Source organism: Curcuma longa, chromosome 12 (genome assembly GCF_044706935.1).
Source record: "Curcuma longa cultivar G26 ecotype Majalengka, Jawa Barat chromosome 12, ITB_CL_G26_1.1, whole genome shotgun sequence".
Classification (NCBI taxonomy): Eukaryota; Viridiplantae; Streptophyta; class Magnoliopsida; order Zingiberales; family Zingiberaceae; genus Curcuma; species Curcuma longa.
The window spans coordinates 2552240-2577649 of NC_133872.1; the positions used below are offsets into that span (position 1 = coordinate 2552240).

General features: G+C 40.4%; 4 protein-coding genes and 1 pseudogene across 4 annotated transcripts; 3 read left to right on the top strand and 2 right to left on the bottom strand.

The window, feature by feature from the left end:
* Positions 1-4802: 4802 nt before the first annotated feature.
* Positions 4803-5755, top strand: LOC141843012 (transcription factor JAMYB-like). Its single transcript, XM_074731023.1, has 3 exons — positions 4803-4965; positions 5045-5174; positions 5251-5755. The coding sequence occupies exons 1-3, from the start codon at positions 4818-4820 to the stop codon at positions 5753-5755; spliced, it is 783 nt and encodes a 260-aa protein (XP_074587124.1). The 5' UTR covers positions 4803-4817.
* Positions 5756-6572: 817 nt separating this feature from the next.
* On the bottom strand, positions 6573-12290 carry LOC141843176 (uncharacterized). Its single transcript, XM_074731216.1, has 5 exons — positions 12054-12290; positions 9594-9937; positions 8245-8695; positions 7535-7833; positions 6573-7376 (listed from the first exon to the last, which is right to left on the bottom strand). Exons 2-5 carry the CDS (start codon positions 9906-9908, stop codon positions 7065-7067), a joined length of 1377 nt encoding a protein of 458 aa, XP_074587317.1. The 5' UTR covers positions 9909-9937; positions 12054-12290; the 3' UTR covers positions 6573-7064.
* Positions 12291-13265: 975 nt separating this feature from the next.
* Positions 13266-13619, bottom strand: LOC141843438 (bZIP transcription factor 53-like). The gene has a single exon (XM_074731500.1). The coding sequence runs from the start codon at positions 13617-13619 to the stop codon at positions 13266-13268; it is 354 nt and encodes a 117-aa protein (XP_074587601.1).
* Positions 13620-16668: 3049 nt separating this feature from the next.
* On the top strand, positions 16669-18612 carry LOC141843575 (uncharacterized; annotated as a pseudogene).
* A 5428-nt stretch (positions 18613-24040) lies between these two features.
* Positions 24041-25091, top strand: LOC141843576 (RING-H2 finger protein ATL2-like). Its single transcript, XM_074731633.1, has one exon. It carries the CDS (start codon positions 24092-24094, stop codon positions 24878-24880), a length of 789 nt encoding a protein of 262 aa, XP_074587734.1. The 5' UTR covers positions 24041-24091; the 3' UTR covers positions 24881-25091.
* The last annotated feature ends 319 nt before the right edge of the window (positions 25092-25410 follow it).

Sequence of the window (25410 nt, forward strand, 5' to 3'; positions counted from 1 at the left end):
AACACGCTTTGAATGGCCTTCTGCATGCATGCGCATGCCATTAGGGAGAGTTAGAAAGCAAGACCTTCACGTCATGGCAACAAGATGGGAGACATTTTCTTATATTTATTTTTTTGTCTGGCTTCTTAAATGTCACCTCGGAAGAGCAAAGGTCCTCATGAACCTCCTTTTAACACTTCATTATAAAACAAGCTTATCATGTTATCCTCGTAATCATAGCTTCAAACTAAGGTTATTCTCATGATGCAATTCCATTTGTTGATCAGTGAATACTTTGTTATATATTGTATAAAGTGGATGTCATTAGGTATAAAGCTATAGAAATATTTAAAATGCTGTATTACTTTTAAAATTATTCTAAAATTAAAATAGAGATGAATAAAATGAGTGATCTGGTATATCGGTTAGTCAGACTCATCAAGATGGATGAGTGGAACCGACCGTATGAGCTAGACAATCTAGATAGGATTAGAAGACGTTGAATGTGAGATAAGATAAAATAAATTGATCGAACATGTTGGATAGGTTACGTTGGACAAACTACACTGGTTGGATGGGTTATGCACTTGTATGAGCAAAGTGGTGTATCATATATATTAGATACATTGAATAAGTAAAGCAAATTGATAGAGCTAAACATGTTGAGTTGATTTGGTTGTGCCAAGTCAACAACTAGATCATATTGAATTATATTAGACAAACCAAATAAATCAAATCTATATTAAATTATTCTACTAACTACTTTTTTTTTATTAATATTACCAAGTCATCGATCAACCTTGATTGTCAAGCACCAACTAGCGCCTTGGGGCGAGGCGTTCAAACTGCCCTTCATTCTCAAGCACCAACTTTAGTTCCGAGGCATTAAAATAAATAATTAAACAAGTTATTTATTAGCACCAACTAGACTCCCGTCATCTAAGGGATAACACCAAGTACTAAAGGTTGGTGTCCTTGGGCACCAACTAGTAGGAGTTCTCGAGCACCTAGGGGTGTCTCCAGATTTACATGCTCAAGTGATAAAGCAGATCAATATGCCCAAACACTAGTGCTCACTCGGAGATATATTAACCGCGGTTGGATCTGGTTCTCTGATAGCACCACAGGCCAATGGTTGATGAACACGTGACCATCTTACAAGGAAATATTTGTAACGACGGTCGAATCTAGTCTCCTAATCGCATAGCAGACAAATGGTTGACAAACACGTGACTATATTATAAGGAAATGTTTGTAACGGTGGTTGGATCTGATCTCCCAATATAGGCATCGGAGAAAGAGAAAAAGAAGTATAATTTTCTTCTCATGAACAGAGGCAACTATTCTCCACTAAACTTTTTCTTCTTCCTCGAATTCTTCTTTTTTTGAATCTTGCATCTCTACAAGATATCCTTTTCTTCTCATACTTGACACTGACTTAAGCATCAGAGCTAGTGGCCATGCTGGTAGAGTCAACCAACCCTAATGCTCTTTACATTTCAAGCCGTTGGATCGAAGACTTTCAGAAGGCGGATGTAGCTTCGGGAGAAAAGGAGCCCGAACAAGTGAGTAGGAATAAATTGGAAAATAAATAAAGTCCATGGTGCAAAATGAAATTAGTATCGAGAACAATGTAGATGAATGAAGTTCATTACTTATCGTGAAACTAGTATCAAGAGTAATTCATGATGAATAAGAGAACGCAAATTGTTTGAAGAGATGCAAATTTGATTGAGACTCTTCTTGCCACACACAATTTGACATGATATGTATAAAGTGAACCCTAATTGTTAAACAAATCCTATAGCCAATGCTATGGCCAAAGTGCAAACCATGACCCAAAATTGTTCCTCTTTAATGCCCTAAATGTCATCTCTCGTAGTGCTCCTATGTTGCTAACCATCGATCGTAACAACTCCATGATCCTTCAAATTTCTATTCACTTCGAGAAAGATCATTTCCTCGTTAAGATTTAGTAATTTTTTTCCTTAAAAATTAGCCTAAATCAATTCAAATTGACATAGAATTAAATTCTCCCTTTGGGGTTTAATTTAGTCTTTGGTCTCATTAATATAATCACATAGGATTTTGAATTTACACACAAATTAAACCAAAAATATCATATATATATATATATATATATTAAAATTTGAAAGAAAAAAAACTTGGAAATAAAAAAGTTATTTTTAACGAAATCTTGATTTAATTTGTTTCATGGGATCGGACTTTGATCATACCGAAACATTTCACTACATCATGCCGAATATTTTATGCTGATTAGTGGATTAATCTTATCATCCTGACCAATTAGCATGCTAGTTAATGGCAAAGTCCAATATCATTAGGCTCGATGACTACCATATGGCAGATACATTACATCACACACCCATGCATGCACGCGGATTCCAAGTCAAATTAAACTAATGAAATTAAACAATGGGCTAGCTGATAATTAATTAAAGAAGCATTAATTATCCACGCACACAAGTTTTTGGGTCAAACAAGATTCATCTTGCAAGAATATTGACTGTCAAAGAGTCCATCGGTCAAAGCAAATCATGTATTATTATTATTATTATATTTTGCACTTAAATTACTTTAACCACCTTTCTTTTAAAAATTACGTACGTACATTGAATGTGGGCTTGAGCTTGTTTGATATGCATTTAGTCTTAGCTAATTGTGTTTGATTATAGTTTGTTTTAACCTTATATTGTTAGTAACTAATTCTATTGCATTAGTTAATTTTATTTACTCTTCTTCTAGCTTTCATTCAACTTATCAAAGAGTGAAATTTATTAATCTTCTTTGAATATATATAGTTTTGTCTTTTTTATTTTATTTTATGACTTAGTTCAATTACACCTAATTATTCTTAAGTTTAATCATTATTATTATTATTTTTTAATAACCAATAATAATATCATTTATATTAAATTTATTTATGATCACTATGATAAAAAAAATTAGAAATGATATTTAGTACTCTTAATTTTCGATTCGATCAATGAAGGAATATAGAAAAAGAAGAGGATAATTTATCATTTGGATAAAGAAAAGAGGAATGTTGGGATGCAATCAAAGTCTCACATTGAAAAAATATGAAAAAAGATCATGAATTTATAAGATAAAAAATATCTCAATTGGTATGAAATTTTTTGGATAGAGCCCAAGAACAAAATGAGAAAAATAACACGATGTTAAAATCATCGTTTGTAATCTTAGTGACCTTTGTATTAACCATATTTCAAAATGACAAGCTATCTCAATCATGTCCTTAAAGTCGGCCCCATGGATATGGAAGTCATACAAGTACATATGACGGGATCGATCCAAGTCAAAAGAATATTTATACATCACCGTCTGTGCTATACGCTCTGGGAGTATCAACCATACTTTTAACCTCGCATGTGTCCTTGTCTACTTTATAGCTAGTAACCTTGCCCCAATCTAGTTCATCTCTTGCATCAACATTGTTTACTACCTTGACACTACTCGAGAGAGGGCAAAAAAGTGAGTTCTCTAAGAGAGGAACTTTGGTCTAACCATGAAACTCAATTTTAATGCAAAATGACTCCACAGAGAGACAAAGTTCATTTCTTCTAAATTGTTATCTAACTATTAGAAGTCTCTTGCCCTTAAAATGATGATTACAGAAAATAAGTTGATTTATCTAGATGACTTAATTGATAATCAAACAAGAATAGGAAAGGAACTGCTTAAAATGATTGAGCTGCCTTGTATGACCGAGATGAACTATTTTGTATGATTAAATTGAGTAAGCAATTTTCTTAAACAAATTCGTCCTCCTCCTTTAGCTACCCCCGACCACTAATGATAAGCAGTTTTACTCGGTTGGTTACGGATTCACTATTAATCATCGATTAATGCATCTATTATACACTTAAACAATCCGTAAAATAAAATTAGGTGGCAAAACTTTTCCAACATTCGACACACATAGATCATGTTCGCATATGAGTCAACTTGAGTCATTGCAATCCAAATACTGGATTTGTATCCTCTCCTACAATATCATACATGAGAGAGAATTCATACATTTACCATATTAATGCTTGTGAAACATTATAAATCAATCTTATTACCTTGAAACTCTTATTAAAATATGCACAATGGAGTCTCCTATGTCCTTCTCTCCTTTTCCCTTCATTATTTCCAAACATAACAAAGAAAAAGATATGCTGCCTATCCTCTCCTTTTCGTTGTGTGGAGAAATACAACCTTTTCAGTGACTTATTGAAAAGTTTTTTTTATTCTTTTTGCAACTTTTCGTTTTATTTCTGGCCAATTCAAATGTTCTTCGAAAGCTGTGTTCCAATAACTACACTTCACAAAGTCAACCAGCCTACTCATCGGCCGTTTGACTTAATTAAAACCTTCCCTCAGAGAATGTCAACTCCCCGGAACTAAAATTTATCTAATAGATCACGTACCAAACTCCGAACCATCAATTTGTCTCGTTCCACAAGCTCATAAGCCATTCCTCTCCCCGTCCCCTTCAGCAAACAAAACAATCATTGACCTTCGCCTCATCCCAGAAATCCAAAACAATCACATGCCAATTAATTTCCAGGGCACGCCACTTGGAAGCATGAGGACGAAGCAAAGTCAAAGTCCATGTCTCGCTCCTTTTGTTGGGGTTGGCCTTGCTGATTAAAGCCCTTACTTTAGGCTTTAATGAGCTTGAACTAATCTCGTTAGAACACATGTTGCTTTGACGCCACCCTCTATAAAGCTCTGCAATCATCCATGGAATTAACTCGCACTAGAGTTAGCAATTTAATTAGCTCCTAAACATCGATCATTCATCTAGAGTGATGGATTTTGAAGCGAGAGCTGGTAATAGCTCTGATGTGGAGGTGGAGTTGAGGAAAGGACCGTGGGCGGTGGAAGAAGACCTCTTGCTGGCGAACTACGTCTCTCTGCATGGCGAGGGCCGGTGGGATTCCGTAGCCAAATGCTCAGGTTTTTATTTCGTTTGCTTGATTTCCATTAAGTTTCCGAGTTTCGTGCAGAAATCTTGGCTAAAGATGTGGAATAACAGGGCTGAGAAGGACCGGGAAGAGTTGCCGGCTCCGGTGGCTGAACTACCTCCGCCCGGACGTCCGCCGGGGGAACATCACGCCGGAGGAGCAGCTCCTCATTCTCGAGCTCCACTCACGTTGGGGAAACCGGTGAGTGATCAGTCGTTGATGAACGAAGAGAGGAGATGCATGTGGTCGGTCCTAAATGGTTGAAACAACATGGCAGGTGGTCAAAGATAGCGCAGCGGCTGCCGGGAAGGACGGACAATGAGATCAAGAACTACTGGAGGACGCGAGTGCAGAAACACGCGAGGCAGCTCCGGTGCGACGTCGACAGTAAGCAGTTCAGGGATATGGTCAGGTACATGTGGATTCCCCGGCTGGCTGAGACGATTCTGGCCGCTTCCGGTGGCGGTCGTGAGGCTGGCTCCTCGGCTCAACAGAGCGTGTGGCCGGCGGAGGAAGGTGCACGGTTCGCCATCCCGCCGCCTGAAACATCCGGCAACTCGAACACCGTCAATTTGTCGTCGGAGTCGTCGGATGCGGCTTCAGCGTCGGATTACTTCGTCGCCGGCGGCGATGTAGCGTGGTTTCAGGATACGGCAGCGGCTGAGTTGAGCGAGGGGTGGATGGAATCACTGCGGAGTCCAGGAATTTGCGATAACTTTTGGGCGCAGGATTGGGAGCAGAGTGGGTGGGACGAAAGCTTGTGGAACATGGAGGAGCTTTAGCAGACATGAAGAACAGAGTAAAAATCTCTAAAAACGAAGAAGAAGAAGAAGCGACGGGAATTTTATTTCTTTCCTGTAATTTTCTTCTGGATATCTCCGTTGACTACTGAAGTAGGGACTTCCGTCAGATTCTTTAAGCAAAACACTAGTTTTGATGTAAGAATTTATTGTAAGATTGATGAATCTAATTGATCAAGAGTACAAATTAGATCAGGCATTTGTTTATTGTGTAAGAGAATTTTATGTGTTCCTTTTCTAAAAATATATACCTGGAACGAAATTAATTCGAAGTCCAACTTCAAGTGAAATTACCATGAATATAAACTACGTTAAAGGAAATCATTGAGTACAGAACAAAATAAATTCTAAAATATATTTTAAAAAAACATGATATAAGAGTGATTTTAGTCTCTCATAGTCATGTAGACAATAGAAGCTAAAACATAAGAAAGAATGAGAAATAAGGTGATTTTTTTATAAAAATTTAATGTACAATATGTTTTTTAAAAATAATTAAGATCTAGTGTTCAGTTGCATCAGACCTTGTATATTGAAACAAGCATGCATTCAAGACAAATGACATTACTGCTATGATTTAGTCATTTAGGTTTGAATCAAACTTGAAAATCAACAGGTTTCCGAAGTCCTCGTTGTGTAAGAAAATATCGAAGAATACTATTATCGTAAATAGATTATAATTTATAGATTTATCACATTGAATAAAATGAGACATCTCCTCTTGGGAATGGTAACGAAGCCTTGCAGAATTCAATGGAATCAGTGTCTGTTCATTTAGCATTTCAGCTAGTAGAACAAATTTAAATAGAAATTCTTGTTTCCAAGTTTAAACTAGAAATGCAGTTAATGGAGTCTGATAAAGTATATATGCAAATAAGGTCCTACTAACAAGATACACCTTAATCACTTCCAATGCATCGGGTTGAGTATCACAAAAACATTCAAATCCCTGAACACGGACCTCTACTTAACTATGATAAAAATGTCAGCTGCTTTAGAGGAAATACCATCTCTCCTCAGCTTGATGCCCCACATATGCTTCCTGAAAATTTGTTATTTAAGGATCCATTTCCCATTCACTGGTATCAAAAGATACCTTTCCTAGCCGGAGATTAGGTAATGTAGCCACACCTCACAAACTGCAGCCAATTTGCTTTTGCACCGTTCTTTTAAGTAGCGTGACTTAAAGCATCATGGAAGAAAGCAACCAAGATGAAAGATCTCCTAGTTCTTTTGCAATTCTGGAAGGCTCAAAAACCAAAATTCAAGTCACCGCTAGGCACAATACTGATCAATAACGGCCGTATGTGTTCCCAAAATCTTCATGTCTTTGGCACTGAAACTCACCATACCCTTCATGTGGGCTTGGAGCTGAATAATTGTCAGCAGGATACTGGTATCTGCTTGCAGAATCCATATGTAAACTAGGCCCGATGTACTGCAGATTCCTGGAAGATTGGTCATACTCAGCCAAAGATAGTTGGCTATACACGGTCTGTCGTGTTTGTGGCTGCCTTTGAAGAAATTCTTCCCACTGTTTCAAGTGCTCAGCCCTCATAGCCGCCAGCTTCTTCATGTAATCCTCTCTCAGCTGCCTTATGCACTGCATTTTCCAGACAGAAAAATACTGAGAAACTTCCATGAATACACACACACACACAGCTACCAGAAAACCAAGGATCTTTCATGTACATATGATAACTGCAAACACAAAAAGATTTCTTAATAGATGCACAGTTAATAAATAAGCTTAAATGATACCTCACGATGTTTGTAGTTCTCTTCATCCTCTTCTTGAGCTTGTATCCTTGACGACTCTATGACTTCTTCCTTAAATTCCTTCTCAAGCTCTTCCAAAGATAGAGGGTAATTGCGTAACTCATACTTGCACTCAGGAAGGGGATCTGTTCTCTGCCTCTCAAGATCCCAGTTATCTTCATGCAAACCAGTAAAATGATTGTGCCCATCATAAGATCTATATGCGTCCCGTGTAAAATCCGGACAAACAGGGGACTTTGAACGTGCTTGTTGGCGGTCTTTTCCTCCATCATTAGGATAAGCTTCAGGAAAAGAAGAACATGTAAGCAATTCCTGACTATAAATCCAGACTTGTAAGGTAGATTGATGCTTTATCTAGAGGGTAGAATATGATTGAAGAAGGATCAATGCCAGAAAGATACACAAATCTCAAAAGGGTAAACAAACCAGAATAGGTTCTGTGTCCTTTCAGTATACCTATTTTCACTCAATAAATCAGTCTGACCCAGAAGCATGGAGAAAATCACTTCATAATCGAACACATAAAGCTTGAACTTACCTCTTGCTGCAAAGGACAAGTACCAAATTACTTCATGATAAAACAGATAAGATAATCTCTTAAATGATCACTGGACCAAAAAGAAAACTATTACACCAAACAATATGTTTTCATGTACCAATAATTCTGACAGAAGATCAGTTTAAAGTCCTACCTCTTGGAGAACTCCTAGACATTTTATGTGGATCTTGACGTACATGTTCTTCAGCAGGCCTTTCCTGATTGAAGCTTCTGCTTGGGAAGCGTGATGTGCTTCTAGGGCTAGAATGAGACCTTTGAGATTCAGAACGTCTTAGACGTGTAGACTTGGGACTTCCATGAGGTGATCTGGACTCATTTCTGTTGGACCTACTTGGGCTTTTCTGTCTATCCCTGCCTTCTTGAATTATTTTATGAATAGCTTCTACACCTTTTGCTAAAATTAATCGGTCTTTCCCACTAACAAATAAAAACTTCTCGTCCATTTTAATCTTACAACCAACATCCATTTCAATTTGATTTATCACCTTCTCAGAGAAAAGGACTCTCACATTCTTGTCCCTAGCGGGAACTCTTTCAAAAAACTCTGCAGATTTACGGCTTGTTCCAAGTGTAGATGGGCATCCCTAAAGGGAAAAATGGTAATATAGAGGATTAGATCTTTTACAACATAAAAGGATATGAAAAATTAAGTGATATCTAGCTTCCTTAAATACAACAGCTCTTGTACATTGAATGGTTCCTCAACTAAATGTGATGCTTCTATGACAAAGTTAGATATGTTGGCAAAAATGTAGAAAAAATTACAAGGATAATGTCAAAAGAAAAGAAACTTAAAGGAAACCATAAAACCAAGTCTCCTCCACTCTCCTTCCACTATTGCTAATTCAGTGCTCTCCTCAAAAATTGATTTTTAGTGAGTTCACTTGCCAGCTACAAAGGGAAAGCATCACAGGGGGAAAATGAAGCCTATGACCATTGACACTAAGTGAGCGGACAATCAAATTAAGTTTGTGTTGTTTTTGAAGAACACATTTTCAAAATGCCATACCAGCTCTTTAGAAGTAAGCGAGTGTGTCAATGAATTATGTTTATGAAAAAAGATGAATGGACCATGTTCAGGTTATGAGCAAAAAGACAATCATAATTAAAATAAGGGCACATTTGTAACCAGCTTTGGTTCTGCACAAGGTGCTATAAAAGAGAGAGATATCATGGTAGCGACTCACTCATCTCCTACCCTGGCTTTTTTGCTTACCTCTTCAAAAAATATATAATTAAATATTATCAGTCAACATAAGCGCCCATTGAACTATTCCAGTTATCACAAAAACAGAAATATAATATAAACGTGTTTAATGTATACTAAAGAGATAGAACATTATCACAGGGTACTATGATAGGCAAGGTTCTTTGCAATTTTCTGTATAATAAGATAGGCAGTGATGCCCTATAAGAATTTGACAAACTCATGTGCAAGTTGGTTCCCTTGTAGCAATACCTTACATAAACCATACAACTTACCTGAGTAAAATGGCCTGACTCTCCACAAATCTTGCATATCATCTCTTCTTCTTTTCTTTTCTTCCAATTCCTTTCTGTTGCCTTGGCTTTAGCCTCCCAAACCTTAGCCTCTCTGCTTGTAAAATCAGTTGGCACAGCATTAGGATCACGAGGCTTATCTTCCTCATCAGAATGACTACCAGAAAGGACCCTCTTGTTTGCTTCTTCTTTCTGTGTGGTAATATCAGCTTTCGATTGTGCTGGACCAGTATATGCCTTCCCATAGATTTCATTAAAAAGCTCATCATCTATTTCAGGGCTTGGATGTCTGGCCATTTCAAGAAGCCAGCAAATAAAGTTTAAGTCTGCATCACAAATAAGTACAGTTATAATCTTCATTTGACATATTCTATTCATTCTTCAGAGAAAGAGAAATTGCTCATCTGACGACCATCTAATGACTATAATCGTCTATTAGATTATTTCCATCTCGTAACACCCAATGGAATTTTGCACAACAAAGCTACAATGATATGATAAAAGTGTTAACATGAAAACAATGACTAAAGAGGCATTCAATTTCTAATAGTTAATTGTAGCTATATTCATCATTTAACCAACTTTAGTAATACATAAACAGTACATTAAATTATTTGCTTAAAAGGTTGCAGGGAAAGGAAAACACAATGTTCAAAGCACAATGTTGAAGTACTCCACGTAGTGCAGATCTTTATCAAGATTGTAAGCAATGAACATCACTAGTTTTCCTTAGTCAAAGGCTAGAAAAAAGGATCGAATATTTACAATTTTTTTTTCAGTGTAGGGACATGAGGGCTTGTCAAAAAAGGATCTATTTTAGGGCACAAATACAGGAACACAACAAATATAAATACTAGTATCAAAACTAATTAATATTAATCTGTTATAGTTAAAATTAATCTATTAGAGATGTTAATAAGGGAAATTTAAAAGAAATTGGGATAATATGACTGAATTGGAGTGTTTAGGGGCTTTCAGGATTCTGACTTGGTTTATGTCCAATTTGAGAATTTTGTCCCAATATCTGGTTGGATCACATGTTTATCAAATTGAGTTTGCCTTAAACTCAAACGGGCATGAGTCAAATTCAAATTGAGCATTTTATAACTGAACTGATGGTGAACCAAAATTAACCAATCCAGTTCACATGGGAGAACGGATTTTAGGGGTTTCCCCCCTTTTTGCATGGCATTCCCCTGTGAACCCCATGAGTCTTGTGCAGTGCAACTCAATCACACTCCTCTCCTCATCACCTTTCAGTGTGAAAGCATCACATTGCCAGCCAGCAAGCCTCCTATGAGAACAACAAGCGACTTGTGATGCCCCTCGTCTTCCTCATCTAAGTCTGTCTCCTCTTCTTCAGTTCTTATTTTTCATTCTCTTGTTTCTTCTCTTCTTTTTTCCTTCCCCTCTAGCATGCTCAAGCTCTGCTTGAGGAAGAACAGTTTGGCTCACGCTCATATTTCATACCAGTAGATGAGTCGTGTCCTGTTGACACAAGTACCGGAAGGAGGAGAAATGAGTCCAAGCAATATAGGTCAAGGGAGCATTCAGCATCTTGAAATAGCCAATTAAAATATTTTCTATAGCAAAAGCTGCTGTCAATCACAAAACTAAGAGAACATTTTAGTAGATGGGCACCTTTTTATCTTTATTACCAAAAATCAAGATAGGAATTATATATTTATTTTTTTCCTTGGGCCTGGCATTTTCTTTGAATACAGTAAACAACCTCTAAAGGACAATACTAAAATTATTGAATTTTACAGACTGAACCTAGTGCTTCAACTGTGAGTACATAATTTGCCTGTTTGAAGCTTTATTAGGCTATTGAGACTGTGAAATGTGTATCTATTTGTAACAACTTTGTTCTCTTCAAACGATTCTTAAGCAAAGTTTTAAATAAACTTAATAACACTAGACCTACCAATAGAATACCGAGGGTAACATCTGATTAAACCTAAAAATAAGAATCTTCCAGGGTAAGTCTAAAATAAGATCACACAATAGTAAGAAAAACATAGGTTCTATACTCAAACTTCCTACGAGTGGATATTTAATGCGAGGTCAAGAATATACCTTTTTGTTGCATGTTTCAATAACCAAATTGTTTAATGTGCAGGATATTATTAAATACAATTAAAACAATCAAATAAAGACAAAATTTATTCTTCAGCATGAATCTAAATTATTGTTAATTTAGTATATTCAGAAAAGACAAATGATTAAGTTCGTTCATGATGAATAGTCATAGCTAGAAAATTGAGTCATTCTAAGAATAAACATTCCTGATACAGATCACAATTTCTACGATAAAGGATGTAGCAAAAAATAGGCTGTAAGCCAAGACCTCTGAAACAGCAGAAGCAAAAAACGCGAACTGAAAATTCATTTTAAAAAATGAAAGAGCAAAAGTGAAGGGGCACGATGGCAAATTCATACCTTCTAGTTAAAGCTCACAAATTTAAAACTTCTAGACTTAGAGCCTCAAATGCCACATGCTGCAATTATATGGCTGCTTGATATCCTTGATACAGAAGCGACGATGATACCATCGCAAGCGGACAACAGGTCAGCTGTGAAAGCAAGGAAGAGGCCAACTCGAAGCGCGATCGAGGAGTGGACTCTCACGTGGTAACCATGGAAGCGGGAGAGCCACGATTGAATGTGGCGGCTGCAACTTGGGTTGGGATCGAGTAGCCTACTGGAATTAGGGCAATAGCTGCTCACCGATTTGTGTGCGATTCTTCTAGATTACGGGTCGGGTTCCCATTTGATCCGATACGGCGAACCGAATCCAACATACACAGTTCGGAATTTCATAAAATTTCATTTTAACCCCTAAAATTTATTCACTTAAAATACCTCCCCCAATTTTATAATGATTGAAGATAAATTATTGATCGCTTTATCTTTAACCATAAAAACTCTTATTTGACGTGGCGCGCGTGCTAGCTATCCCGTTTTATTAGTTAATTTATTTTATCAATAACCAAAATTGAACCGACAAGAATTTCAAATTTTAAGCTATTTTAGGGATTTGAAACTTTGCTTGACATTTTAAAAAGTATAATAAAATAAATATAATATTTTATTTTATTTTCATCAAAGATCAAATCTATAGATAGAATCACAGAAACATAAACAAACTTAGACCCACTAAATATCTGAGGGATGCCCATAGATAAATAGCCCAAAATATTTAATTTTTAATGTTCAAAAGACAAAGGAGTTGATATTTCAACAGTCTTGTTCTCACAGGAAAAAAACAAAAAAGACACCTCTGCAACCTTTGAAATAGTCCAAGGAGTGTTGTAATATCCTTTACAATTTGTTGACCATCTATCCAAAAAAAAAATTGCTTTGATAACTTGCTTTGAAGGTGCTAAGACTTCTAGATGTTGAAATCATAGCATTGAACTCAAATCATCTGCTGTTAGAACCAGTTAATAGCAAAAGATTACAAGTGATAGATTGTTGAAAAACCAAAAAGTAATATAGCAAGCAATACCCTTTTTTTTTCTTTTGATTTGTCTAACAAGCAATACATGATTTAAAGCAAGCCTAATTACAACTGAAGTGAAAAGTAGCACACCATATCATGTTCAAGCAACCAAATCTAACACATGGTAGAAGACCTTATAACCAGTTCATTTAAAGCTGGAAGATGCCATCGTTTGCCATGATCAACTGAAAGGGATAGGGGAACTGCCATGGCATGAGGAGTGGGTCTGGAGCCGTTAGCACATCGATTGATATCCCGCTGATTTGCTCCATGCTTCGGATTGTCGAATTCAGAAGCTGCAACCTCTCTTTCAACCAGTTTAACTCGGTCCTCAAGATGACGTTGTTGGACTCCATGAACATGTTTTGCTGCGTCAGCAGATGGATCTGCAAGAGGAGCTGCTCGTTTTGGCTCTTGAGCTCTAATACTTGGTTTGTCTGATCATCCAGTTGCTGCTGCTTCTTCATCCTCGACCTCTTTGCGGACTCGCGGTTCGACAGCATTCGCTTCCGTTTCTTTTCATCACTGCAAGCTGCGGATCTCCTTCAGTGAACATGGTATTTTGGAGGATTTGTGAAATCATATATATGCAAACTGAATATAAATTTGGTTCTCCTTTGAAGACGCTGGAACAAGAATTTAGTTGTGCGACGTGTATGTCATTGGATGGAGTAGAACCAGTAGAGGAATGCAACTGAGTAGGATTGGAGGAAGCAGATATGGAACGTCATAAGGTCTATAAGATTGGTGTATCACTGAAGGACATTATGATGATGAACACAACCGTTAACTCAAGGAGAAGCCTCTTTTCCTGATGAATCAAAAGCTACAACTGCTAAGTAGTTAAGAACAGGAGTGTTTATACTAGAAAAAGAGAGAGAGAGAAAAAGGAGAAATTACTAAGCTTTATGTTGCTCTTCTGATTGAAGATCCTTGGAGCCCAACAAACACAGGGAGAGGATCTCAAGAACAGGTGTTAGGAACTTGGGATGAAGAATTCGCCTCAAGAAATTGAAGAGGGAAAAGAGGGAGGAATGGAATAGGATATACTTGGTCCGGGAAGGGAATGAGAGGTATATCAAGGAAAGAGTTTTGGCATTTTACAAATCAATATCTTAAGTGAAAGAAAAATTCATTGGTGAATGGGAAAGCCATGCAACAACATAGTGGATTTCTTCATCACCAACCTTTCGTCTCTGTTAAAAAATTGGAACATTAAAGCTATTGGACAAGAGGCAGATGGTGAATTGCAAAGATTGTTAGAATAGTTTAGGTTGGAGATGCGGTCAGCGATAAAACCAATACTCCTGCCTTCCTTCAAGTTGGAGGAAACGAGCTTGTTGCTGCCGGTGAAGTTTATGAATTCAAGAAACAAATGGAAGATTTTGACTGGATCAGGAAACTGATAAGAAAGTTGCTCCGGTTCAAGCAGTGGAATCTGATTTCAACAGTAAAAATTGGAGAGGAAGATTCCATCACTAGATGCCATCTGATTCATTGACAGTGACAAAAACTCCAAACTACAGATTTAGTTGGCAACTTGCAATAGGGCATGACCTACCAAGTGACGCAAGTTTTATCACTTGAAGTTTCTCGTTCCACCGGCAATCATAAAAAAAAACTCTCTCAACTCTAGTTTAAGTGATACACGATGTCTCACCACTCCACAGAGGATTTCATGCTTGTATACCTGTTTTTCTTTAAGGAAAAAAAAACCAATCTTGTATACCTTGATAAACCATTATAGAAAGGACAAGTCAAAGTCTACTTTGATTGTATTATTTTAAGAGGGCCAAAAATTAAACCTCTTGAACAAAAAGAATCATTCTTTTTTTGGGTTGATCTGTCAAATAGGTTGCTGGTCATTGTTTTATGTTATTCTTTTTTGCTTCTGCTTCGCTTTATCTCGACACAGGCTTAAAAGAAATTGATATCACATATGACTTTAGAAACATGATATTAGAAACTACATAAAAGAAACACTACGTTTTTTATCTTCCTTTATCCTTTCATAAGTTGGTCTTGGGAGGTAATCTCTGCACAGAGCCCAACATCCATACATGATACATGATTGATTTTGAAAGGATTCCATAATATTTGTAGCCTTTGCAAAGCCCTAAGGTGGAGTGATGCCGGTCTTGGTGTCGATTGTATTCTTCCAGGCAAAACTTGCCAAGATAAAACTTGGTACTTCTATAGATCAAACGAAGACCATATCAAATGGAGTTACTGGTCAAGCGCAACCCTCGATCTCTGACCTAAAAGAATAACGCAATAACAAATTAATCCTTGAAGTGTCATATTAACAACTTTCTTATGCAGCTTCTTTTGGGAAAAGATTGGATTGGCTTTTGAGCTGAACAGACTTGCTCTGCACCAGTATGCACGGAATCTGAATTCCATTGTAATGGAGGACAAATGATGGTTTCTAAATGGTGACAAGATTTTATTGTCTTGTTATTCAACACGCGTGCTTGGGGTTGATGAATGACAGTAACTCCTCAAGAGAGATCATGATTGCTATACGCCTTCTCAGACTGGGGCCTAATGGATGCTCTTTCAAGCTGCCAGCCAATTTCACATGCATATATACGTGGTTTATTTCCTTGCTCGCGATAGGAAATGGCAAGGACGAACTAATTAAGAGGATGGAAGGGAAGTCATTGATCGAGCAATAATTCATGTCCTCCTCCTCTGCAACTCTCACAGAGAAATAATGTCATTTCTTGCTGCAGCCAGAAAAGATAGTACACACTTAAAGACCAAAGTGACTCCGAAGGTAGAACACAAATAACAACACGATTGCAAGTGTAAATTTACCGATGCACAACAACAACTGCGAGGAGAATGGACGTGGAATAGGAAAACAGAGCCAAGGAAAAGGTTCTACACTACCTGGTCAAGAAGAAGAGTAGGGCAGGAAATGGAAGGACCAGTTCAATTCCAGACTACTCTCAAGTCAAGGATCTTGACATCGGTGGCTGCTCCTCTGACATGGATGCAGAAGTCACGTGCCACATCAACATCTTCGCAAAGTCTTCATTTGCCAGAGCAGTGTTTGGTGGCTACATTGTTGTGTGGAAATATGATCAACTAAGTTCAATTCCTCCAGCCCATATTCACTTTTAGATACGTCCTGGCCTCCGTTCCAACATGTTTAGAAATCGATCACTAGATTCGATGGACTGATCGACACTGTGAGCAAGCTGCATTGCCGTTGGGTATGACCTTCAGGAATATGTTTGTAGCCTTCCTTCTTATCCACGGTTGGATTGTAGTGAGAACAGTACACTTTTGCTTCTCTGCGCGTGTCAGCTTTTCCTTTTCATTGTTGCTGTTTATCTTTATCCTCTCTCTCACGAGGTCGTGAGAGTCTGAGAGGAGAGGGTGCTCATACTTTGCCAGCGAAGAGAGGGGAAAGAAATCGAAGCTTTCTGGGAAAGGAGAGGAAGAGATTGGCCACTGAACTGGGTTGCGTTAGTCTTTGTTGGAGGACACTGTGCTCATTTATGATTTTGCTGAGGAGAAAATTGGATGCTTGATTTGGCGACAATGGCGAGCTCCGAGAGCAAGAAGCATTGGTGGGTGAGCAACAGGAAGGTAATATATATCAGTCTGTGCTTCTCTTACGCTAGCTAAAAGACTGATCATCATGTTTTTACTCTGTTCTTTTCTTCTCACTGCGCAGCTCGTCGGCAAGTACCTCCGCGAAGCGCGAGTCCTGGTCGCGACGTGCGAGCACTCCAACGTCTCCACCGCCGTCGGCCTCCTCGACGCTGCCCTCGCGCTCTCGCAGCGCCACGAGGACGCGCTGGAGCTCAAGGCGCGCTCGCTTCTCTTCCTCCGCCGGTTCCGGGAGGTGGCAGACATGCTCCAAGATTGCATACCAAGTTGCGCCACGGTGGGGACTGGCGTGGGCGACTCCTCTACCTCCGTCGGCTCCGCCGCCTCTTTAAATGGAGCGCGATTCTCGCTGCTCCGCGAGGAATCCGTCGGCGCCTGCGCCTTCAGCTGCATCTCCATCGCCGACCTCAAGCGCAAGGTTTTAGCTGGACTCTCATGGAGACCCCGCGATGAAAGGCATTGGAGGTAATCCAACCGCGCGTCACACTGCACTCATTAATTGCATTTGGTTGCCATTTAATTTTAAAGCTCTGTTCTTTCAGTTTTCTGTTTGATTCTTTAGATTCTTCAGTCTTGAGCTCCTCCTCGAGCAGAGATTGTCGAAAATGGAGCAGGATAATTTTTTAACTTCAATTTTTTGAAATAGAATTCTTTTATGGTGCAATGAATGCTTCTACCTTCTCTATTTGGTACACCGGGTACCGTCATCTTCAGTTGAAACACCGCCGAATCAATTCGGTGTTCTCTGCTGCAGGTACCTAGTACTTGGCAATGCTTGCTGCCGCCTCGGCCTAATGGAGGACGCTCTGGTACTCCTCCAAACCGGTCGCCGTCTCGCGGCCGTCGCCTCTCGCCGCCGTTCTGTCTCTTTGTCCGGCGACAGATTCGAATCCTACTCCGCCTCTGTAGGTAGTAGCGGAGCGGCAACAGAGTCGGAGTCCGCTTCCCAACTCATTTCCCACATCAAGCTCCTCCTCTACCGTACCTCCGCCGCCACCGCGGCGCTGGAGGTTGGCGCCGCCTCCGAAGCCGTCCGCCACTTCTCCAAGGTACTCGACGGCCGACGAGTCATTCCGGCCTCGTTCGCCGCCGGTTGCTTCGTCGGCCGCGCCTCATCCTACCGTCTGGCGGGCCGCCTCGCCGAGGCCATCGCGGACTGCAACCGCGCCCTCGCGGTGGAACCATACTGCATAACCGCCCTCCGTGCCCGCGCCGACCTTTTCGAGTCCGTGGGCGCCCTCCCGGACTGCCTCCTCGACCTCGACCACTTGAAGCTCCTCTACGATTCCATACTCCGCGACGGCAAGCTTCCCGGCCCAGCATGGAGGCCTCGCCATGGCGTCCGGTACCGTGACGTCGCGGCGGAGCACCGGGCACTCGTGGCCCGAGTGCAACAGCTAAGGAGCCAAGTTGCTGCTGCTGCAGGGTTCGTCAACGTGGATTATTACGCCTTAATGGGAGTCCGCCGTGGGTGCACGAAGTCAGAGTTGGAGCGAGCGAACTTGCTGCTGATGCTGAGGCACAAGCCGGAGAAGGCGGCGGCGTTCGTGGAGAGGTTGGAGTTCTGCGACGACCACCGGGATCCCGACAGCGCCAGGGATCAGGCCAAGATGTCTGCGACAATATTGTATCGCATGCTGCAGAAAGGCTATTCGAGGATTATGGCGATGGTGGTGGAGGCAGCGGCGTCGGCGTCGGGCGGCGGAGAAGAAGCAAGTGATCAAGGGGAGAAGTTCTGCGCCGATACAAACTAATTTCCCATTGGAGGCGGCCTCGTCGCCGTCTGCGCCGGCGTTGTTCCAAGAGATGTTTTGCCGGAAGATAATGGCGGCGGGATGCGTACTTCCGCATGGTGCAATTCCGGTGAAATAGGAGGAATGCTTCGCCTTCTTAATGTATAGAATTTTGTTTAATTAAATTGTTGGTAGACTTTGAGATTGTGTGTGTGTATAAATTGTATATCAGATATGTTTTGTCTGCTTGTTCCTACTGCTCCTACTTCTACGTACAGTCTGAGCCTGAGTACGCAGGTTCATGAAGTTTTTTTTTAATCAAAATTTATTTGTGTATTTATAATTTTTTAGATTTTGGGTTTAAACTCAGGATCATGATTCACAGTTTACGCAAGCCCAGACTTGTTGATGGGATGCTTATTAGGGACTTCCACGTGTATTAAGAATGGAGGTTAAAGTCAAGGTCAACATGATCACTACCACTCGGCCTATCCGAGATAAGATGTTCCACCATTCATCTCGGTTAACTCAAGACGAGAAGCTCCTTCACTCAGGCTCGTGTAGGTCTCACCAACCTCTCTCACCAATCGGCTCAGCTCCACGCTACGCTTGATCGGCTTAGCTTCACCAACTCAACTGCCTTTGCCCGGTTGGCTAAGCTCTATCGACCTAACGTTCCTACTCAATCATCTCGGCCCTGCCTATCCGACTCATCTACTTAACATGTTGCACCCTTTAGCTCAATTATCTCAGTTGGTCAATGACACGTGAGATTACACATAGATTGTCAGGTTGCAGCTGGCGTTAATCGCAGCGTGGTCGGGTCCACTGCCACGTGTGTGGCAGTGGTGGTCGACCACTATATGGTGATCGACCATGTGGTCGACCACCACTCAGGTTTGGCGTTTGACGGATTAGCGTTAACATTAAAAAAAAAAAATTTTATGGCCCACCGATTAACGCGTTCAGAACTCTGAACGTGTTAAATACCTCACTCCTTCCTCGCTCTTCCCTCACTCCTCCACGTCTTTCCCTCGCTCTTCCACGTCCGCTGTTAACGCGCGAGTAACAGCGCGTTGTGGATGCTCTCATAGCACGTAGCATGATCTATATGACTCCACACGATCTTCTACCATACAAAAAGTGGACAATATGACCCGCTAATAAGGTAATGTGATACTTTCCTCACCAAGATATGACATCTCATTAATGAGGAGAGGGGAACTATTCCTTCTTTAGCGACGCTATAAAAGGAGCTCGCTTCGGCGAGCAAGGTACGTGCACACACACATAAAATTATTAACCACCGTATCTTCTCATTATTGTTCTTCTTCTACACCTCCTCTATCAGAGACTTGATTTGAGCATCAAAATAGCTGAGCTAGAGCACCCTTAGCCTTCACATTCTAACCTTCTCCTTCTCTATAGAGTTTTGCAGGCACTCCTATCAATTCGACTCTCTCGTGGTGTTCGATGACTTCGTCAACGTAGAAGATAGAAGCAAGCTATCAAGCAGCTTTGTCGACGATCTCAGAAAAGAATAAATTGACGTCGTCTATAGGAACATTGGGTTAAGACCTTGAACTTAGAGATTGAGATGGATGATACCAGAAAACTTGCTCTCCTCACCATGATGCAGGAGGATTTCAACAAGCTTGTTGCAACTACCATACAAGCGGTGTTGCAAAAGTAGTCGGTGACAAACCCTTCATTTCAAAAATACCCTCTATATAAGCTAAGGTGCCTCATGTTCCCAACCGGAGGCTGCCGCAATCGTCTGAAACACCTCTAGCTCCAATCTTGGCCTCCGTTGAAATGCCCATCTAGCATAAGCCCATCTACCAACGCTCCTACTTAGTCATCTCAACGTACCCCGCCGATCCGGCTTAATATGTCACACCCTCTGACTCAATTACCCCAATTGGTCAATGGCATGTGAGACAACGTATGAATTATTATAGTACATAGCATAGTATACATGACCTCACACGGTCTTCTACAGTACAGAAAGTGAGTGATATGACTCATTGTTGAGGCGATGTGAGACTCTTCTCATCGAGATATGGCATCCCATTAATGAGGAGAGGAGGATTATTCCTTCTTCATTAGCGGTATAAAAGGAGCCTGCTTCGACGAGCAAAGTTACGTGCATGCACACATAAACTTATTAATGATCGTATCTTCTCATTACTATTCTACTCCACATTATCTTCTGTTGGAAATTTGATTTAAACGTTGGAGTGGTTGAGCCATAGCATTTTGACCTCAATTCTAATTTTTTCCTTCTCTAAAAAGCTTTGTAGATGTTTCTGTCGGACCTGCTCTCCTGTGGTGTTCGGTGACTTTGTCAATATAGAAGATAGTTATCCAGTGGCTCATTCGTTGGCGATCTTAGGCAAGAACACTTGTGTTGGACAAGTTGGAGCTCTAATCCCTCTCCATCTATTGTACTCAGGATTCATCTAAGGCTCAATGTTATATTTTTCTTCATTGTGGATTTATTTAGCAGAAACCGCAATTTACTACTGAAGTTTAAATTACTGTTAGCATATCTTGAATCGAATCGAATTGCATCTTGTATTCCCACTGTCAAGTACCATCTACAATCTTGATAGGCCATTCATAGTAATGGAAGTCAACGGACCATTTGTTAATTATTGTATTACTCCAGCAAAAAAAATGAAATCTACCACACAATCAATCACGATTAATCTTACAAGCATACGTGAAAAAATAAATCGAAAAATTACAATTAACCACTCCGGAAGAATCAATTACTGTATTACAAGTCCCCCTAATGTGACTGCTAATGCGGAAGCAGTGGAGTACTCATTATTATATTGTGAATTATCATCGTGTTCACTGTATTCTTTTCTTCTTTTCTAAATTAGAGTGGAATTTTTAATATAATAAAAAAACCAATATTTCTAATATCAAACGAAAATGGTCATTTCAGTTAACTCCAATAAAAGCAAAGAAGAAAATTTAATTGAATCTTTAAATTATTGTTTATATAAAAAAAATATTACCTACGTGTGTTTACACCATTGACGTCCTGTCGCCGATGATGCAGAGGTATGCTCCACCAGCGCCACTCGGCTAGGTGCAGCTTGTCTCCTCTAAGCTGTACCACCGCCCCTTTTAAACATTTTCTTCAGCGTCTCTTCTTTAAGTAAAAAATAAAATTTATCACTACAATTTTACAATTATATGTGAAAAGATAAATTAAAAAATTATAATTGATCATTAAAATAAAAATATTACCTTGATTTCATCCAAATTTGATTCTATCCATTTCAACAAATCTATTTTATAATAACCAATTCAATCGTACTTCCAAAAGCTTCAATGTCTCTTCTATTTCATCCAACCATATCTTTCTCTCTACCTCCAACCTCCCAATCTATCGTACTACCATGGGGATCCGTCGGCGAGCCTCTTCCACTTCCTCTAGATCCAGCACCCCCAGCACAAAGTGGAGTCTTGAGGCCAGAGGTAGCAAAGCTGGAGAAAAGGAAAAGTTCCCCTTTTCTTCATCAATTTAAGGATGTTTCGTTTCAGTGGAGGATCTACTCCTTGTTCAAATCCAATTCAGTCTTCTTTGTAGGAATTTGCTAATGTAAAGTTTATGTGGAAGCACCTCTGCCAGAGCACCGCATGGTAGCCCTTCTCCTAGTCATGGCATTCCTTGACCCCCATGTCTTCTGTTTCATTGCGTTCGCCCTCGTTCTTCTCATAGCCACCCTGCCACAAGCTGCTACGCAGGCATATTTAACTTTGGAGACTCCCTCGCCGACACCAGAAATTTGGTGGTCGCCGACAGGTATTCAGTTAATGAAGCTGCTGCCCAGCATTCTCATATGGTTAGTGATCATCTCATCCTTCACCTTATTTTACGAAACAAAAAGGCATTAACTTCAAGGTAATTTGTTTAAGCACAAGCTATGTATTGCCATTTGTGCGGCCGTACCTTGCCGGAGGGAGAGAGGAGGAGCTCAGGCGGGGTGAACTTTGCAGCGGCAGAAGTCACTGCATTGAACAACTCCTTGGATGTTTCAGATTGAGTGGTCCAAGCAGCTGCTCCATTCCAAACCATCCATTTCATGTCAAGATCTATTAAGAATATATCTATTTTGTTCCTCTACGACGCATCGACTGCTCCATTCCAAACCATCCATTTCCCGTCAAGATCTATCAAGAATATATCTATTTTGTTCCTCTACGACGCATCGACATCAAACGCTAACCCGTGGATGAATGGTAGAGCCCGTCCGTCTGCAGCTGCTCCATTCCAAACCATCCATTTCATGTCAAGATCTATTAGGAATATATCTATTTTGTTTCTCTATGACGCATTGACATCAATCACGAGTTCTTCGAACTTTGATACTATTTGTTGGGATCGTTGATGTCGATAAATTAGGGATGAATAGCGATTCACTTCATTTGATAGTCTACAAAAAAATTAATATGCAACAGAAAACACAAATAACACACAAAAGAACAAGCACAAAAGACACCTCAATTTTACGTGGAGTAGGAACTGACAGTTTCGTAAAATCGAAATGTCTCTTATACTTGTTCTGTTTTGTATGTTATTTGTGTTTTCCTCTGTATTAACCTTTTGTAGCACACGATCGACGAATAAAAACAAAATGAATCGCTATTCTATCTCCTCTAGCAATGTCAACAGTCCGAACACAATTAAACTTGAGAGTTTTTCCAATGAATTTTTCTAAGTCATATTCATCCTAAAAGATTTGTCAAGTTTCTTCAAGAGTCACATTTGAGTCCATAAATATGAAAGGTCCGATGATGATTTATAATGCCATTAAATGGAACAAAAGGATTCTCATCGAATGTCTTCATACTCAGTACTCACCTTAGTCTCTTTCCTTCCTTTCCCAACAAGATTGGCAATCCTACATGACCTCAAGTTGCACCGTCCCTATTTCAGTTGGATCATACAGATGGAACTCCTTTTCCTCATCCATCCAAAGTACATGTCCTAATTTTAAACTTGCTACCGATCACCACCCACGTACATACGAACATGTAGATATGGATAAGGATGCTCACAGTTTCACGTACCTTTTACTGAAACTGGTGTGATTAACGTCGCGACATTTGTTGAAACAGAACAGCTCCAATGTGCCACGTTAGCCAAAACCACACATCTAACTGCTTAAGCACCATAAACGTCAGTGTTTATTAATGAATTAAGGTGGGTGATTGATCACGACAATTGAGATAGGAAACCTTGGTTGGTAGGGATTCATATCCATTCAGGTTCAAAACTAAAATAAGACAATCCGAACAAAAATTCTCACCCACAATATCAGCAGTTAGCATTGCGTTAGGTTAGACGGCTAAAAAGATCACTTCCTGGAAGTTTCTTGGAGAGTCGAAACCGCCGCGTGCCTGCCCACGAAGGTTCACAGAAATTAAACGACCCATGTCTCCGCGTTCATGACTTCTTGCATATTGTGGAACCCACTACTAGACGATCGCTCTTATCCAATAGCGCGGCGGTATAGAAAAGGCTATAAAATAAAATATAATAAAAAACAAGTAGTGGAGAGAGATTGCATTCACCTGGAGAGCGAAGAAGAAGCGCTATGGATGCCAACGTCGGTGACCAGATCCCGAGCCCCCGTGGCTACGCCCTCACCGGCAAGGTCATGCTCATCTCCACCGTCGTCCTCTTCGGGGCCGTCCTCCTCCTCCTCGGCCTCCACCTCTACCTTCGCTCGCGCTTCCTCCTCCTCCTCCGCCAGCGTCACCGCCGCATCAGGCGACGCCTCGTCCTCGCCCTCGACGGTGCCGGTGGAGCTGCGACCGGGCCCTCCTCCCGCGGACTCGATCCCTCCATCGTCAAGTCCCTCCCCTTGCTCATCTTCGCTGGCGGCGAGGAGGAAGAGGAGGACTGCGCGGTGTGCCTTAGCAACTTCGAGGAGGGCGAGAAGATGCGTGTTCTTCCGCGGTGCGCCCATCGCTTCCACATCGACTGCATCGACATGTGGTTCCATTCCCACTCCAGCTGCCCCCTATGCCGCTCCACCGTGGAGGCGTATCCCGTGATGCCGCCAGCGCCATCGCCTCCGGAGCCGGATAGGCCATCGTCGGCGGATCTGTGCCCCGGGAGCTGGAGAGGGGCGGGTATGGGGTCGCCTGGATCCGCTTCACGGGAGATCAGGATCGACGTGCCAGAGAGGGGATTGGAGGAGGACGAGCTAGGGTTAGGGTTGAAGTCGCCGGGTAGCCGGATGATGTTGCTGACGAAGCTTCTTAATAGGAATTCCAGGTTTTGCCGAAGCGGTGGCACGACGGAGGAATCGTCAGAACTAGAGAACGGAGAAGGGCCAGTGAGTCACCCACCGCCGCCGCCGCCTTCGTCGGCACAATAGCAGCCGGTTCCGGAGGAGGTGCGGCGGACTGGTTGCCGTATTATAAAAGGCTTTCCTTGACCTAAGAATTTTTTTTAGGAAGAAATATAAATCGGAAGGAGATATTCTATGCGGATAGTATAGATGATTTTTGTTTTTTTTTTATTATTCGTGTAAAGGTATAGTATTTTGTTAAACCCTTGTATGATTAAGGAAATACTCCATTGCGTCATATTTTGAATTGTGGATTTGTTATGGGTGGTGTAATTCAAGAATATTTATTTGATAATATATTTAATGAAGTTTGGTTATGTTTAATAGAGTGGTTTAAGTTGACTTAATCAAGTGAAAAGTTTAATCATATCAAAATTGATCATAAATTTAAGTCAAAATTGATTAGAAGATTAGTAAAAGAAACGTTTAAATCAAAATTAATCACATGACTACTAAGGAAAAAAATCTAATCAAGTCAAGTCAAAGTCAAGATTGATCAAATGACTAATAAGGAAAATTTTCAATTAAGTCAAAATTTATCGGATGATTAATAAAAA

Bases quoted from the DNA above. Each gene is read 5' to 3' on its own strand.
- LOC141843576 (XM_074731633.1), top strand. From the start codon at position 24,092: ATGGATGCCAACGTCGGTGACCAGATCCCGAGCCCCCGTGGCTACGCC.
- LOC141843012 (XM_074731023.1), top strand. From the start codon at position 4,818: ATGGATTTTGAAGCGAGAGCTGGTAATAGCTCTGATGTGGAGGTGGAG. The intron at 4,966-5,044 runs GTTTTTATTTCG...GTGGAATAACAG, and splicing joins TTCCGTAGCCAAATGCTCAG to GGCTGAGAAGGACCGGGAAG. The intron at 5,175-5,250 runs GTGAGTGATCAG...ACAACATGGCAG, and splicing joins CACTCACGTTGGGGAAACCG to GTGGTCAAAGATAGCGCAGC.
- LOC141843176 (XM_074731216.1), bottom strand. From the start codon at position 9,908: ATGGCCAGACATCCAAGCCCTGAAATAGATGATGAGCTTTTTAATGAA. The intron at 7,834-8,244 runs GTAGGACTTTAA...CTTTTCCTGAAG, and splicing joins GTCTAGGAGTTCTCCAAGAG to CTTATCCTAATGATGGAGGA. The intron at 7,377-7,534 runs GTATCATTTAAG...TGGAAAATGCAG, and splicing joins AGAACTACAAACATCGTGAG to TGCATAAGGCAGCTGAGAGA.
- LOC141843438 (XM_074731500.1), bottom strand. From the start codon at position 13,619: ATGCTGTCGAACCGCGAGTCCGCAAAGAGGTCGAGGATGAAGAAGCAG.